At 53.0% G+C, this 15,645-nt stretch overlaps 2 protein-coding genes across 2 annotated transcripts; both read right to left on the minus strand.

Moving 5' to 3' along the window:
• Positions 1-1,534: 1,534 nt before the first annotated feature.
• On the minus strand, positions 1,535-4,236 carry LOC100857860 (leukocyte immunoglobulin-like receptor subfamily A member 2-like). Its single transcript, XM_040656684.2, is given in 7 exon segments — positions 1,535-2,172; positions 2,675-2,712; positions 2,867-3,001; positions 3,496-3,529; positions 3,531-3,775; positions 3,893-3,928; positions 4,002-4,236. Coding segments are annotated over 7 exon segments (657 nt in total). The 5' UTR covers positions 4,033-4,236; the 3' UTR covers positions 1,535-2,034.
• A 9,124-nt stretch (positions 4,237-13,360) lies between these two features.
• Positions 13,361-14,560, minus strand: LOC100857894 (T-cell-interacting, activating receptor on myeloid cells protein 1-like). Its single transcript, XM_040656685.1, has 3 exons — positions 14,243-14,560; positions 13,850-14,161; positions 13,361-13,729 (listed from the first exon to the last, which is right to left on the minus strand). Exons 1-3 carry the CDS (start codon positions 14,382-14,384, stop codon positions 13,578-13,580), a joined length of 606 nt encoding a protein of 201 aa, XP_040512619.1. The 5' UTR covers positions 14,385-14,560; the 3' UTR covers positions 13,361-13,577.
• Positions 14,561-15,645: the final 1,085 nt, after the last annotated feature.

The raw sequence follows: 15,645 nt of genomic DNA on the forward strand, positions 1-15,645 counted from the left end.
GAAGTGTGGAGAGGGGGAGGGAACAGGGGCTCAGGAGGGTGTGCAGGGACAAGGCTGACTGCTGTCCCCTGTCCTAGTGCCCCGACCCTCCCTGTCGCTGCACCCCAGCCAGAGGGTGTCCCTGGGGGACACTGTCACCCTGTGCTGACACCTGCCCCAGCCGGCTGCACAAGTTGAGCTCTACCAGAACGGACATATGAGATCCAAGAAAGACATGGACATGCTACAGGACACGGTTGAGTTTTCCTTGGTTAGTGTAGAGAAGGAAGATGCAGAGAAGTATCGGTGCCAGTACCGGGTTTTGGAGCCACCAGGGATGTCAGGGAAGAGTGACCCCGTGGAGCTGGTGGTGACAGGTGAGGGCAGTGCGGAAAATGGGTGTCTCTGTGCTGTTCCCCCAGGGCCATGTCCCACTGCTCTTTCCTCTCCGCACTCAGATCTGTCACGGAGTTACCTAGATAGATCTGTGCCCGTGACAGGGGGGCAGTAGGCTTGCGGGCCCCCCTCCCCCCCGGCTTCCCGAGAAAAACGAAGCGGCGGTAACAATCTAAGAAGGAGAACTTATTTTACTAACTATGATGTTGGGATGCAAGATGACACGATACAATACAATCTAATTGGGAGTAAGGATAATAAACCAAATGCAATGAGGGAGAGAGCGAAAGAGCGATAGAGAGAGAGAGAGAGAGAGAGAGAGAGAGTTTCTGAAACCAAAAGCCTTTCTTGATGAAGGCGCCTGGCTTGGAAAGCACACCCACTCCTCTCCCGGCAGCAAGCAAAAGTGAAGAAGAACCGCGCGCAACCAGATGACGTATCTTCCGTGATGTGTCTTCCTTCTCTGACCGTGAGGTCCGCTGGGATACGTAGTTCTTCTCTTTGGACCATGATGTTATGATGTGGAATACCAATAGCGAAGTTACAAAACCATGACATTCAGACTGCAGGATGATTTCCTGATCTGATGGATCTGGCAGCACCACACACCCTCGCTGACTGCTATTCCGTTCAGCCTTCAGGATTTCAGCCTTCAATCAGCAGTGTGCTGAATGACAGCCTCTCCTTTTGGGCTGTCAGCAGCACTGCTCCCAACACACTGTGTGGTTCTGAGCCCAAGGCATTCCCGGTGGGGAAGGGCACACAGTGCCCCTTTTCAGCTCCTCAGGAACAGGGGAGCAGCCCAGCACTGGCATTTCCCAGGCAGCCATGGCTTGGCCCTGCTCCGACCTGTCACAGCATGGACCCTTCCTGGGGTAGAGCTGAGAGGTCACCTCTGCACCTTTCCACACGGAGGGGATCTGACAGCACCGCCCCGTGAGTGTCACGTCCTGTGCATGGAGGGTGGGAGTGTGGGAGCACAGGGACTGCGGTGCTGTCACACAACAGCAGCTCAGCACCACACAGCTTTCATTCTCACTGACCCCTCCCAGTGGGTTTGGGGTGAGAAATGGAGAGAAAGAGGAAGAATTTGCAGGTTCAGATAAAATCTATTTACTGAGACCGAAAACGAAGAGAGACATAACAGCAATGATGATGAGATATATGACTTTATTTTCCGAAGCAAGTGATGCACAAAGGAATTGCTCAGCACCCAAAGACCAATGATAAAACTGGAACAGAATAGGAGGCAGGAAATATTGTGGAATCTATAGGGGATATATAGGGCATCTGTAGGAGATGGAAGGGGAGCAAAGGGACATGTCTGGGGATCTCCAGAGGAGGGATAGACTGGGACAGATGAGGGGTTCTTACAGGAATGGTGGTGGTGTTTCGGAGTGGATGGGAGAGGATTTGGAGGTTTTAAGGTGTGATAAGAGATTTGAGGGGATAAAGAAGGACTTTGGGGTAAGAGATGAGCATTTAGGGATTTGGTGTGTCTGGGAAGCATTTGGGATGCACCGGTGAGAATTTGGATTGTTAGATTTGGGGAGGTTATCTGGTTTGTGGTTAGAAGAGGACATCAGGGAGTCCCAAGCAGGGAATTTGAGGTGTGTCCCCTTCCACACACCCCAGAAATGAGACACTTGGGGAGGCCCATCAGCGCGGTAAATCAGTGCTCACTGTGGTGTAGATGACAGGGGACTGGGGGGCAGTGGGGGAAGTGGGAGGCTGGGAGCACGGGATGGCAGCTGGCATCTCGGTGTAGGTCAGATCCTCACTGTCCCTGGAGGGCCCCTGGAGGTAGAGGAGGAGATAGAGGAGGGGGTCCCCAAGATGAGTGAGCTGAGGGTGGGTCTGTGGTGTAGGTATGTGGGGGATGTGGCCATGAGGAGGAGTCTGCATTTGTGACTGGGCTTAGCTTTGAGGTCTGCATGGGGGATGTTTGGGGGTCCAGCCGTGGATTTGGGGTGCCCATAGGGTCTCGAGGTGTTTAGGGACTGGTGGAACACAAGAGGCTCAATTTTGGTGTCCCCATGGGTCATCGGGTTTCCCTGTGGGTGCATTTAGTGCCCCTCTAGTGAAGTAATTGTTGCCTACAGGGTCTAGATGGGGTTTAAGGCTTGGAGAATCTTTTGTTCTGGGTATTTAGGGGTATCTGTAGGCTGGGGTTCCCCACAGTGCAGGTTTGGGGGTCATTTGGGGTCCCCATGGGGAAGGTTTGGGTTTCCATGGAAATGCGAGGTGTGGGTCCCAAGAAGTGAACTGGGATTTGGGGTCCACTGACCCCGACACTTACCTGCAATTGCACTGACTCGGGCATCTCAGGGGTGACACCTGCATCAAAAAGAAGAGGGGGGAGGGTGGGAGTTATGTGTGGGCCTTGAGGGACAACCAGGGATCCATAACAGATCAGTACGGAGTCAAAGAACACAAAGGGGATGACTGCGGGGACCTGTAGGGAATGGAAACCATTGAAGTCCTTCCTCACCAGCGCTCTCATCTCTCCGTGTCCAGAGGCTGCGGGCATCGAGGACAAAGTAGAGGCCCAGGCTGAAGACCAAGACAGCAGCACAGCCCCTCAGCACTGCCTCCACCAGGTTCCCATGGGACCGCCCCGTGGCACCTGTGGGCTCCGAGTGTTTGGGTGTCCCCATCACAGGGCAGGGATGCCGTGACAGTTCCACCCATGGCTGACACTTGGGCCCTACAAATGGGATCTCCGTCCTAACTGGGGTTGCAGGTGTGGGTGTCACCTCCACCACCATGCAATCTACATGGGGTGAGGACACAAATGTGTGGTCCTTGGGGTTCTAGGATTTTTTATTAGTGCTGGCAGTGGCCAGAGTCCCCCTCAGTGGGTGAAGGTGGCTGTGCCCCACCAGTGCGATCCTGGCACAGGATACGGGATGAGCATTCATCTCGGTGCAGGAGGAATGTGCCACCACAACCCCCATTCCAGCACTGGGTGGTGACCTCAGTCCCCATTCCCACATGTTGCCTGGGCTCAGGGAAATGCTGAGCTGAAGGAAGCTGCAGTCTGTGTGCAGGGAGGGGAAGAGATGGGACTTGGCCGTGTGGGAAAAGCTCAGGGCCAGCCGGTGTCCACAGTGCCCTCACCTGTCAGCACCAGCTCCACGGGGTCACTCTGATTTGGATGTCCTCAGAGGCTTTGACACCTGGTACCGACACTGATATGTCCCGGCGTCCTCCAGGTTTGTGACAGCAAAGGAGAACTCAGCTGTATCCTGCTCCTTGTCTTTTTCCTTGTTAAATCTCAGCGATCCATTGTGCCAGAGCTGGACCCAGGTAGCCATGCGGGGCAGGTGGCAGCGCAGGGTGACATTGTCCCCCATGGACACCGCCTGGCTGGGGTGCAACGACAGGGAGGGTCGATGCACTAGGACAGGGGACAGCAGTCAGCCTTGTCCCTGCACACCATCCTCAGCCCCTCTGCTCTCTCCCTGACCACGCTCCCCTCCCTTTATCCCCATTCTCCCTCTGTTCCCATACTCACATTGCTGTGCCTCGCTTGCTGTCACCAGCCACCAACCTGCAAGGGACACGGTTCAGGTCCCACTCAGGGCCACCAATCCCCGTGGCACCACATCCCCATTGTCACTCACCAAGGAAGAGGGCCACCGCCATTGGTGCCATGAGGCAGGAGCAGCTTGGGGACAGCGCGACTGCAGTGGAGAAAGTAAGTGGCCGGAGAGCTGTTGTCAGTTCCTCTTGTGGACAGAATGCTGTGGTGTTGTCTCCTCATGTGGTATTTGTGGCCTCCAACTGGGTGGTGGTACTGAGGGCACCTAATGGTGACACACACAGAGCACTGCACACATCCCCAGCTGGGGCATCCTACACAGACTGTCGCCTCTCCAGCTCCTGGTCTGAGATCCACTTCCCCTTTCACGCAGCTGGGATCCACCTGCAGCCATCAGCCCAGCACAGAGTACCCCGCCCTGTGGTCAGAAAAAACAGAATTCCTGCCATGGCACCGACCTCTCAGCCACGCATTTATCAGATGTGTTCTCCCAACCTTCTCAGCATCCCTCGCTGGCACTGAGGGAACAGAGGAGAACTCCACCTGTACTCCCACTCTGCCCACTGACCACCCCAGTGCCCTGAACACCCTTTGCATGGCCCTCAGGCTTCTCTCAGAGACTCCCTCTGCCAACACCAACCACAAAAACCACACGTTGTAACACAAACTGCCCTCACCACCCCACTGACCGCCCTCCGCACTGCACTGGAGGAGAAATAGAAGATGAAGGGGTCGAGCGCGACACTGAGGGTGGTGAGGAGCAGAGCATAAGTCCCCCACTCAGGGCTGCGCTGCTGCACAAAGCCCACCACATGCGAGATGTTGTAGGGTCCAAAGCAGACCCCAAAGTTGACCACGGTGACCACAGCCAGCCCCACAGTGCGGTACTTCTTCTGCGGTGGGATGTGGGGTCGAGTGAGGAGGGCACGGATGAAGCAGATGTAGCAGACCATGGTGATGGCAGAGGGGATGAGGAAGGTGATGAGGCAGAGTGAAAGGCGCAGCGGGAGGACGAAGTGCCGCTGGGTTTTGGATAAGTCGTCGTAGCAGTGGTAGCCCCGGTGGGGTTGGGTCTCAGAGGTGTCGTGGGAGGTCGAGGTGGAGGTGGTGTAGAATGGTGTTCAGAATGATGATTTTTTCTTCCAACATCCACATAAGGGCAGATGTGCAAGCTTGCAGGGAGTTCACTATCGTTGTACGGCAATTCAGGAAAGTAATGACGTGGAAAGTTGGAGAGGAAGAAGCAGTGAAGGAATTGCTGTCTGCCTCTGGCAATTCCAGTTCCACCAGCCAGGAGGAATCCAGGGACAGTTGGGTTCAGAAAGGAGTGCCCTGTTTGGGAGGTTCCTAAGATTTACCTTTCTCACAACTCACCAAGTGGGACGGGACATTTTTCTTGGCATCATTGGCAGAATGGCCTGGATAAAGAGCAAGAGGAATCCAGAAGGGCTATGATCTGAGTTGAGAAAGAAGGATTCTTGTTTGGGGCATGTCTGAGCTCTGTGGCAGCTGCTCATATCTACACGAGTTCAGCCTGATGGAGAGTGCAGGATGGATACAGGACTTGTCAAGAGGACGTTGATTGAGATCTGGTGAAGGTGAGGCCATTGTTTGTGGAGTTTGAGGTGCCTCAGTGATAGCAGTGCAGGAAGGTAGATGTGTTGTGCACCAAATTGAGTGAGGAACTGAGTCACTGAGAGCGGTGATAAGGAGTTTGCAAGCTGAACTGGAAGTTGAGCCAAAGGTGTGCTTGCATGCACGGATAGCACAGCACAGTTTGCAGAACCATCTGCACGAGGGTTAGATCTGCTTTCAGAGGGTGTGCAGTTTTTGTACCTGTTTGCAATCCATGCATGATGGCCATCTGATGACCTCTCAACCTGAATCATGAGAACAGCTTTTCCATACTGTGAGAACAGCCTTTTGCAGACCTGGGGCGGATTCAAGCTGAAGGACAGCAGGCTTTCTTAAGTGGAAGCTCAAGAAGGAAATGTGGAGGCCGCAAAACTTGTTGCCAAGTGAAGATAAGGAAGTAGAATAGATGTCCCGCTGTTGCAGATAAGGCAGCAAAACAGATGGCTCAGCTCCATGTACCATCAGTGGGAACAGGTTCGTTCTGCACCACCTTGTAAGGCTGGAAATTCACAGCGACAATAATTACCAGCCTTCGTCCCATGTGGTTTTCAGGAAGGCAGTGAGATGGTGAGGGGAGGATATCCTTTCTCTTTCTGCTCTGCCTGACCTCACAGCACAGTTAGGAGATATTTTCCCTTTCTCTTTGGTGTGATATATTACTATTGATTCCTTGATAAATTGGGTTATATCATACTTCATTACCATTTTGAGTAAAAGGGTTATCTCCTTATCTCAGACAGTTAACGCCTCTTTCTCATCTGACTTCCCGAGCAGGAAGGTGTGAGGATGGGAAGGGCCTAGCTTTTCCATGTCATGGTGTCATGGTTTAGTAATTCTGCATTTTATTGGTATTCCACATCATAACAGCATGGAGAGCACGGGTAATTAAAGGGTTAGTACTCCAGGTCCGTGGATTGACAACCTTCCAGATACCTGCTTCTCAGAAGAGAAGAAGAACTGCATATCCCAGAGGACCTCATGGTCAGAGAAGGAAGATACGGCATGGAAATCACGGGATCAGGATCTGTCGGTTCTCTCTCTCTCTGGTAGCCACGCAGAGGGCTGGGTGTGCTTCCAAGCCATGCGCCCTCACTCAAGTAGGCGTTTTAGTTTTGGAAACTTTCTCTCTCTTGTTTTGTTTGATTTATTACCCTCAATTTCAATTAGGTTGTATTACTTTGTGTTATCTTGCATTCCGATATCATGGCCAGCAAAGTAAGCTTTCCTCCTTACATCGTTGCCTCTGCTCCATTCTCTTTCCCTCTCTGAGCCCAGGTCCTGTTCCCCTACTCCTTTCCCTTTTCCCTTCTCATTTTTTTTGCGAGCTATTGGGCCCACGGGCCCATTGGGCATAGATTGATCTAGATTGATCTAAATAGCTCCAAGACATGGGGATTAGACATAAACTGGGGGAGAAGAGAAAGTCTGTGCGTGGGAGGGCTGTGTGTGGGAGCAGCAGTTAGGGGAAGGGCAGGAGAGCTGACTTCCCCCTTTTGGTGGTGGAAGGGAAAATGCTGGAGAGTTTGTGAGCTCGATGGAGATTATGGAGTCCAGACGGAGGATTGTGGGGGGCTGGATGGAGACCTGTGGGGCCACAGGGAGATCTGGGAGCTGCATGAAGGATCTGCAATCTAATGGAGGTTTGGGGCTGGATGGAAATGTGGGGTTGGTTTGAGGCTTTGTGGGGTGGATTGAGGTTTTGGTGTAGAAGGGGTTTTGGGATTTGAACGATGGATTTTGTGGCTGAATGGAGTCCTGGGGGCCTGGATGTAGTGACTGGGTCTGGCTGTAGAGATCAGAGCTGGATGGAGATTTAGGGGTTGGATACAGGTTACAGATTATAGAGGGATTTGGGGGAATGGGCGACATTTATGGGGCTGGATGGTGGATGTGGGGACTGAATGGAGTTTTTTTGGGGTGGATGATGATTTTGGGGGCTGAAGGTCTTGGGGTTGATTGAGATTTTGGAGGGCTGTGTGTGGGCGGTGGGGTGGGGTGTAGATGTTGGGACTGGATGAAGAATTTGGGGAGGCTGGATGGAGATTGTGGTGCTGGATGTAGCGTTTGGTGTGAGATGGAGGTTTTGGGAGTGGAAGAAAAGATAGATATTAGGAAAGAAAGCCAAGGTGTGTAGGTGAATAGAAGGGCCAACAGGTGTGGAGATAGAAGACTGACAGGCAGAAGGTGGCTTGACTTTGTTGTGTCCGTACTGGATCAGGAGGTGCAGCCCCAGGAGCTGGACACCCAGTAGGAGGCTGGATGGATGGATGGATGGATGGATGGATGGATGGATGGATGGGCGGACAGATGGACAGATGAGCAACAGAGTGATGGAAAGCAGCCCACACTGCTGGGAATCTGTCCTCAAGGACAGGGAGAGGAGCACAGCTGTCAGATGTGTAAGGCTGCTGTGCTCAGGGCACAAGAGCTCTCCATCCCCAGTGCAGGCAGTCCGGAAAGGAAGGCAAGAGTGCAGCATGGCTGAAGCGGGACCTGCTGGTCAAAGTGGAGAGCAAGAAGCAGATGCACAGGCAGTGTCAGCAGGGCCAGGGAGCCTGGCAGGAGGGTGGGGCTGGTGCTGGTCGGTGTGGGGCTGGGGGCAGGAAGGCCAAGGCCCGGCTGGAACTGGATGTGGTGAGGGGTGCAAAGAAGAACGAGGAAGGCTTCGACAGGGCTGTCAACCTGAAAAGGAAAGCCCAGGATGGCGAACTCGAGGAAGGCGGCCTGAATGAATCCATGCGTCTTCACAGAAGTGATGGTGGAAACTTCTAAAGGGGTTTTTATTGCCAGAATCAGCCCATACTTATATAGAAATAAATGGTGCATGAGGCATCTGATAATTGGTTAGCACACAGAAATCACGTGTCTTGCTCGCTAGCTATTTGTACAGCATTAATCAACACACAGCTTTTTCACTGTTTTTCTCATTCCTCTATCTTGATCTCTTCTGAGGCTGGCTACCCCCTTATCTTAACTGAAGCCTTTGTTCTTCTTCCTGCTTTGACAGCTTCAAGGTCTCATAGCCTGGGCTGTGCACATAGCACTCGAGCTCACTAATTCTTGCTCCCTGAGCCACTCTCCTACAATTTCCCCTTTTTCTTTTGGCACAAGCCAGGTAGTACGAATCACATCTTGAACCATTTCTTTGCGAGCATTACAGTAAGCAAGGCACGCTTATCAGCACACCAATCACTGTCTATAAGAACGCACTGGATTTGTGCTACACACTTCTACAAAGCGTTCCTCGTCAGTAAGCTAAGACCACACAGCACACCAGTTTTACCTACAGTTTCAGTATCCCGATGAGTAAAAATACCACAGCCCCCGCACTGGATCAATAACTGTACCCGACCCCACAATTAGTGCACTCCTGATTCTTGTAACCGCTAATTGCTCCTGGCAGTTCCCAGTGGCCAAGAGGCCTTCCCGATGAGATGTTTTCTGCCATCTGCTGAGGGAATACCGGTAGCAGCCTGGCAGTCGCGGCACTATGGATGATGTCTGTACACCACGCGGCTATTGCTCGCCGGAGTCGCTGTTGTAGTCGTCGGGTTGAGATGGGTTGTTGATGTTCGCGGCTGGCTTGGTCCATTTACAGGGAACACATAATGGGCCAGATCCTGGGGAGACACAACTATAACCTCTACTGTTAAACAGTAGCGGAGCAGGACCCTCCCACATGGCAGTGGTAGGGTTCCCATATTGAACCTTCTCTGAGGGAGTAGACTGCATATGAATCTGACTATGATGTACAATTACAGGAGCTAATTCTGCATTTCCTACTAAGCTAAGGAAGTGAAGGGTAAAAAGGACTCGTGATAATCTCACGACTGGATCAATCTCTTCCTCCTGCTTCTGTTTCATTAGGTATTCTTTAACAGTTCTATGAGCTCTTTCTATCATTGTTTGACCCGTGGGACTATGAGGAATTCCAGTGACATGCTTTACCCCCCACATCTGCAAGAACCTGTGAACCCAACCTCCCGTGTACGCCGGACCATGATCCGTTTTGATCTCCTGAGGCACACCCATGACTGCAAAGCAAGCTGTCAAATGCCTCACCACATGGGCTGCCTTTTCACCAGCCTGTGCTGTAGCCCACAGCATTCTAGAAAAGGTATCAATGGATACATGTACATACTTTAACCTCTCAAATGCTGGCACATGACTGACATCCATCTGCCAAATCTCACAGGCTTGTAAACCCTTTGGTTTAACTCCTAGACCTAGGCTAGACCCGTGCTGTGAACCCTGAGAGCATGCCCGCACAATGCCCTTTGCTTCTTTACCTGTCAGGCCGAACTGGCGCCTCAATGCCTCAGCCGACTGATGGAACATGTTACGGCTGCTTCTTGCGGCCTGAAAGGATTCCTGCAGGGCATGTAGTAGTGGACTGACAAGTGCATTAGCACAAGCGTTGCCCTCTCCTAGACCCTGGGTCCCTAGGTGACTCCTGATATGCAGGATGCTACAAGGCACACAGCTATCATCTCTTGCCCGCTTAACCTGCAAGAAGAGTTGAGCTAGTCTTGGGTCCTGGGGGAGCTTAATCAAAGCTTGCTCTATACGTAGCACTACTCCTACCACGTATAAGGCATCTGATACCAAATTTACACACTGATCTCACCACCTGGAGAGGGCCCATGCCACTGCTCACACCAGACCTTGGTGAGACAGGCACAGTGAAAATGACCTTTCTGGCCTCAGTGGAAACATATCCCCGGTTTCTGCCCTCCATCCTTCCCACTTAATCTCGTCACAGCTGCTGCAAGCAGCCTCGCAGTGGGTTGGATGGCTTGTGCCACGGCATTTGCCATAACTTGCCCACTACGCTGTTGCTCTGCCCTACTAGCAAGATCCAACATTTCTCCAACCCCAGCACCTTCTGGGAGTGTAGCCAGAAGTCGCTGCATAGAGGGATTAGCATTCTCAAAGGCAAGCAGCTTAAACATGCTCTGTTTAGCTTCCTCGGTCATCTCTGCTTGACTGGCAAGAGCCTTCCACAGCCTGTCCAAAAATGGTGGATTTGGCTCGGTTGGGCCCTGCTGAGTGGCAGCGAACGATGGCCAAGGTTGCATGTCAGGCACAGCATTAGAGGCCATCTTAGCCAACTGAGCTGCCATGTAATGCAGTTGCAAAGGATGTGTTAACTGTGCTGCCGTATTCCCATATGCTCCCAAACCCGTTATCATGTCAGGATTAATCCCATACAAGACATCCCCCTGGTTACGCGGACGCCCAGCCTCCACCCGCGCTAAGTGTTCCCACTCCCGTTGCCAAATAATAACTTGAGAAGGAGTTAACAACAGCCTAGCCAGATTAGCACAGTGCACTGGGGAATTAACATCAGCAGTAAATAGCCAATCAAGCATCATTTGCGCCACATCAGACTTTATCCCATTCTCTCCTACGGTCTTTTTCGCTTGCTGCAAAACTTTCCACTCGTGTTGCTCATATTGCGGTCCTTGGGGACTCTGCATGAGTGGACAGGCAAGTGCACCTGCTGTTTGCCACTCACCTTCCAGAATGGCATCCCAAATTATGCCAGTCCATCTCCGTTCCGTTACTGGCGCCCCTTCTGCCACAGTATAATGAGACAGAGGACCAGAGGATGGCTTTGGAACACAGGAGTCCACAGCCGGGATTTGCTGAACCAGTTGTTGCAGCGATTGGGCCGGTTTTATAGGGACTAAGTTCAGCGCGTGGTCCCGTCGACCCTCTAGATTCTGTATGGCTTTGTCGCTTTGTCTCCCTAATTCAGTTACTGTAGGTTGTCCTGGCGTCGCCATAGAAACTTGATGACGGTCAGGGGGGAATAAGTCTGCCTCCGAGTCAGACTCCTCATCTCCACTAACCGGCAGAGGGACTTGCTGCAGATCAGTGGGGGAAGGAGGCTCGGAGGTTGGCAGGGCCGGATACAGCGTCGGCCGGCTCGCCATGCCCCCTTGCTCTCTGTCGCGATGTACTTCCGCATCTTAATGCCAGTCGCCGCAGCCGGCTGAGAAGGAGCTTCCTCCTCGGGAGGTGCTGATGCAGCGTGGTCTGCGGAGGCCCCTGCTCCCCCACCCAACAATTTCGCTATGGATGAACACTGCCTTGACCCCGCCAGGCTCCTCACCGCCATTGGTCCTCTAAAGAGATTGAAAAGATGAGAGCAGCTCTTGGGGAAATTAGAGGACCCTGCCTTCGCAGGAGCGGCTATAACTTGGGTAGCAGAGGCAGCCACTTTCGCCTCCGCTCTCATAGTCTTAAGAGTATTAATCACAATTTGTGACTACAGCGCCTAGGGCAGTATTCGCCTTCGCCTTGCCCTGAATGGATGTGTCCCACATGCAGTCCCCAGTTTCGTGCCATTCTTCCACTACGAAAATGAGCGGAGGAGCCTTCAAGAACCCCTGTTCTCGGGCCCACATTACTAGCTTAGCTAGGTCTTTGTCCTTCACTGTCTCCCCTCGCTTAGTGAGGATAATAAGAAGCAGTGTCTGTGCTGCTGCAAATTCCACATCCATGCAAGCAGCAAGTAGCGGAGGAGGAAGCTGCGCAATCTTCCTACCTGGGTTGCCATCCTTTTTGGCATACAGCACTCACCCCGCTGCGGGCCTGAGTCGTTGTCCTCTCGACACACGACGCTCTAAGCTACCGTCCTCTTGGCAAACAGCACTTACCCACAGCAACCTTCCCTGCTCACATTGCCTCCACGTCAAACCGCTGTGACAACTCTCGAGCGTCCCGCTGCCTCCACGTCGAACCACGGTGGCAACTTGTGCGGCTTTCCCGGGTCCCTGTTTGGGCACCACTTGAAGGAGGGTTGCCCGAAACAAACCACATGTCTTCATAGAAGTAATGGTGGAGCTTCGATTTATTGCCCAAATCAGCGCATACTTATACAGAAATACAGAGTGCACACGGAAATAGTCAGCTCATGATTGGTTAGCATACAGAAATCACGCATCTTGCTCGCATAGCTATTGGTCCAGCATTAATCATCACACGGCTTTTCACACTGTTCCTCACATTCCATTGCCTTAGTCTCTCCCCAGGCTAGCTTCCCCCTTATCTTAACTGCAGCCTCAGCTTTTCTTTTTGCTTTGACAGCTTCAAGCTCTCATAGCCTGGGTAGTGCACGTAGCACTCGTACTCACAATGTCCTTGCTCTTGGAGCCATTCTCCTACAACTGGAGATGGTGGAGAACAGTATGGCTGTGAGGAGGGACATCTCTTGTAAGTGTGTGGGGGTGGTCAGTGATGGTGTGTTTGGGGATGTGGGGGGACTTTGATTTGGGGTAACATTGGTTCGATATTGAGAGTAAATATGTGTGCCTTTTGGGGGTCCTATTACATTGTATGGATTGCCCACACTGTCAGGGGGATGTTTATGGCTGGGTTTTCCCCAGTTGGTGCAAGGAATTTGATTTGGGCCCTGGAGGATCTCCACAATGCAGATTTGTGCTTCCCTCTGGTCAGGATTTTGGGGCATCACACCAGGTTAGAGTAAGCCATCTGATTTGGGGGATCCCGGGGTCCTCATGGGCAGGGATTTGGGTTCCAGGTGGAGTATGAGGTTCCCAGGAACAGGCTGGGATCAGGGGTCCCTGACCTAAAGACTTATCTGGAAGTGCACAGCCTCAGGAATTTGTGGGTAGGCACCGGAGTCAAAACAGAACAGGAGCATTGTGGGGTTATGGGGGATGAATGGGTTTGATACTTGTTGGACTTGTGAGAATAAACAGGGGATGCAAGAGGAGGCAGGTAACACTTGGGTGGATTTATAGTGGATCTGTAAAGGATGGACACAGATGCACAAGATGACTGGGACTAGATAATTTATAGGGCCTGGAAGGGGAGGCAGGGGATACATGTTGGATTTATAGGTGATGGAATGGGGACAAAGAACACCTGGGGGAATGGATAGGCAATGTATCGTGGATCCAATGGTACACCTGGTGGATTCTACAGAAGAATGGAAGGAGAGGAAGAGAAAGACTGGGGAGATGTGTAGGGGATGTACAGGAGATCCAAGCCATTAAATCCCTTCCCCACCCAGACTCTCATCTCTCCGTATCCAGAGGCTGCGGGCATCGATGACAAAGAAGATGCCGAGGCCAAAGATGAGGACAGCAGCGCAGCCCCTCACCACTGCCACCACCAGGTTCCCACGGGACACCAACTCAGCACCTGTGGGGTACAGGTACTTGGGCGTGTTCATCCCCAGCATCACCTCCATGGGGAAGGGATGTGATGACACTGCCACACACGGGCGGTACTGGGGGCAAGCAAATGGGGGCAGGTACCTACCTGGGCGTGCAGGTGTGGGAGTCACCTCCAGCGTTACGCTGTCCCCAAGGGGTGAGGACACAAAGAGGGAGGCCTTGGGGTGATAGGAGCACCTGTAGGTGCCACTGTCAGCTGGGGTCACCGCAACAAGGATGAAGGTGGCTGTGCCCCCGCCACGGGGGTCCTGGTGCTGGAGAGGGGCTGAGTGCCCGTCCTTGTGCAAGAAGATGATGCCCCCATAGCCCTGATTGCAACACTGGATGGTGACATTGGTCCCCACTTCCACAATTTTTTCGTGGCTGATGGAAATGTTAGGTGGGGAATATCGATGATCTGAATGCAGGGAGATAACAGAGATAGGACATGGCCCTGTGGAGAATGCCCAGGCCCATCTGCTTGCCCCATAACCCTCACCTGTCACCACCAATTCGATGGGGACACTCTTCTCTGATACTCCCGGTGGCTCCAAAACCCGGTACTGGCACCAATACTTCATTGCATCTTCCAGCTTTACACAAACAAAGGAGAACTCAGCCATGACCTGATGCTTGTCCATGTCCTTGTAGGATCTCAAAAGTCCATCCTGGAAGAGCTCAACCCAGGCAGCCAGCTGGGGTAGGTGGCAGCGCAGGGTGACAGTGTCCCCCAGGGACACCCCCTGGCTGGGGTGCAGTGACAGGGAGGGTCGGGGCACTAGGACAGGGGACAGCAGTCAGCCTTGTCCCTGCACACCCTCCTGGGCCCCTCTGCTTGCCCCCTGACCACACTCCCCTCCCTCTGTCCCCATTCTCCCTGTACTCACATTGCTGTGCCCTGCTCGTTGTCACCAGCCACCAACCTGCAAGGGACACAGTCCAGGTCCCACACAGGGCCACCAACCCCTGTGGCACCACGTCCCCATTGTCACTCACCGAGGATGAGGGCCACCGCCATTGGTGCCATGAGGCAGGAGCAGCCTGGGGACAGTGAGACTGCAGTGGGGACAGGGAGTGGCTGGAGAACCGCTGTCTGTTCCCCTTGGGACATGATTCCATTATGTCACCTCCCTATGTGAAAATTGTGATCCCCAAGTTTTGGCACCATGTGGCCTACAATGGGATGGCACTTGTGGAGTGGCACACGCTGCCCTTACTGGGGTGCCCCACACAGGCTGTCACCCCTCATGTGTCACACGCTGTCCCCAGATTGCTGCCAGTGTGTGGCTTTGCATGGTGTTCCTCGTGGGATGCCAAACACAGCACATGTGGCTCCTATGGGGTGTTGTGGCTGAGAACGCTCTGTCGCACTGTGCTGCTATGCTCTGTGCAGCTGGAGGTCCACAGGAGGTTGTGAGGCCTCCAGATCTATGGGTAAGGGTTGGTGGTGGGTCTCCAAATCCATGGGGTGGTCTGTGGGGCAGCGTTTGGAGTTCCACAGGTGATTGTGGCGTCTCCAAATCTATGGGTCGTGATTGGTTGAAGGGACTCCAATTTTGTGAGGTGAGCAATGGGACATGGTTTTGGGGGGGTCCATAGGTGAGTGTGGGTCACCAAATCTATGGGGCAATGTGTGGGGTGGGTCCCACTTTGTGCTCCACAGCGATGGATCTCCTTTTTAAATATATTTTCCCTAGTTTTGAGGTCCTCCCCCCTCTCCTCATAGCAGACATCTGCGGTTCAGGAAAAGCCACATTTCCCTCAGTGACACCGCAGCCCTGTGGGAACCCCCAGGGAGACTGCCTCTCTGTTCCCCACCCCACACATCTGTCGAGTGCTCCCAAAAATGTGCTCCCCAAGATTCCCCCCCCCCCCCCCCCCCCATACGTCCCCACAACCTCG

Source organism: Gallus gallus, assembly GCF_016699485.2.
Source record: "Gallus gallus isolate bGalGal1 chromosome 31 unlocalized genomic scaffold, bGalGal1.mat.broiler.GRCg7b 31_unloc1, whole genome shotgun sequence".
Lineage (NCBI taxonomy): Eukaryota > Metazoa > Chordata > Aves > Galliformes > Phasianidae > Gallus > Gallus gallus.

Bases quoted from the DNA above. Each gene is read 5' to 3' on its own strand.
- LOC100857894 (XM_040656685.1), bottom strand. From the start codon at position 14,384: ATGGACAAGCATCAGGTCATGGCTGAGTTCTCCTTTGTTTGTGTAAAG. The intron at 14,162-14,242 runs GTGAGGGTTATG...CCCTGCATTCAG, and splicing joins CATCGAATTGGTGGTGACAG to ATCATCGATATTCCCCACCT. The intron at 13,730-13,849 runs GTAGGTACCTGC...TGTACCCCACAG, and splicing joins TCCCACACCTGCACGCCCAG to GTGCTGAGTTGGTGTCCCGT.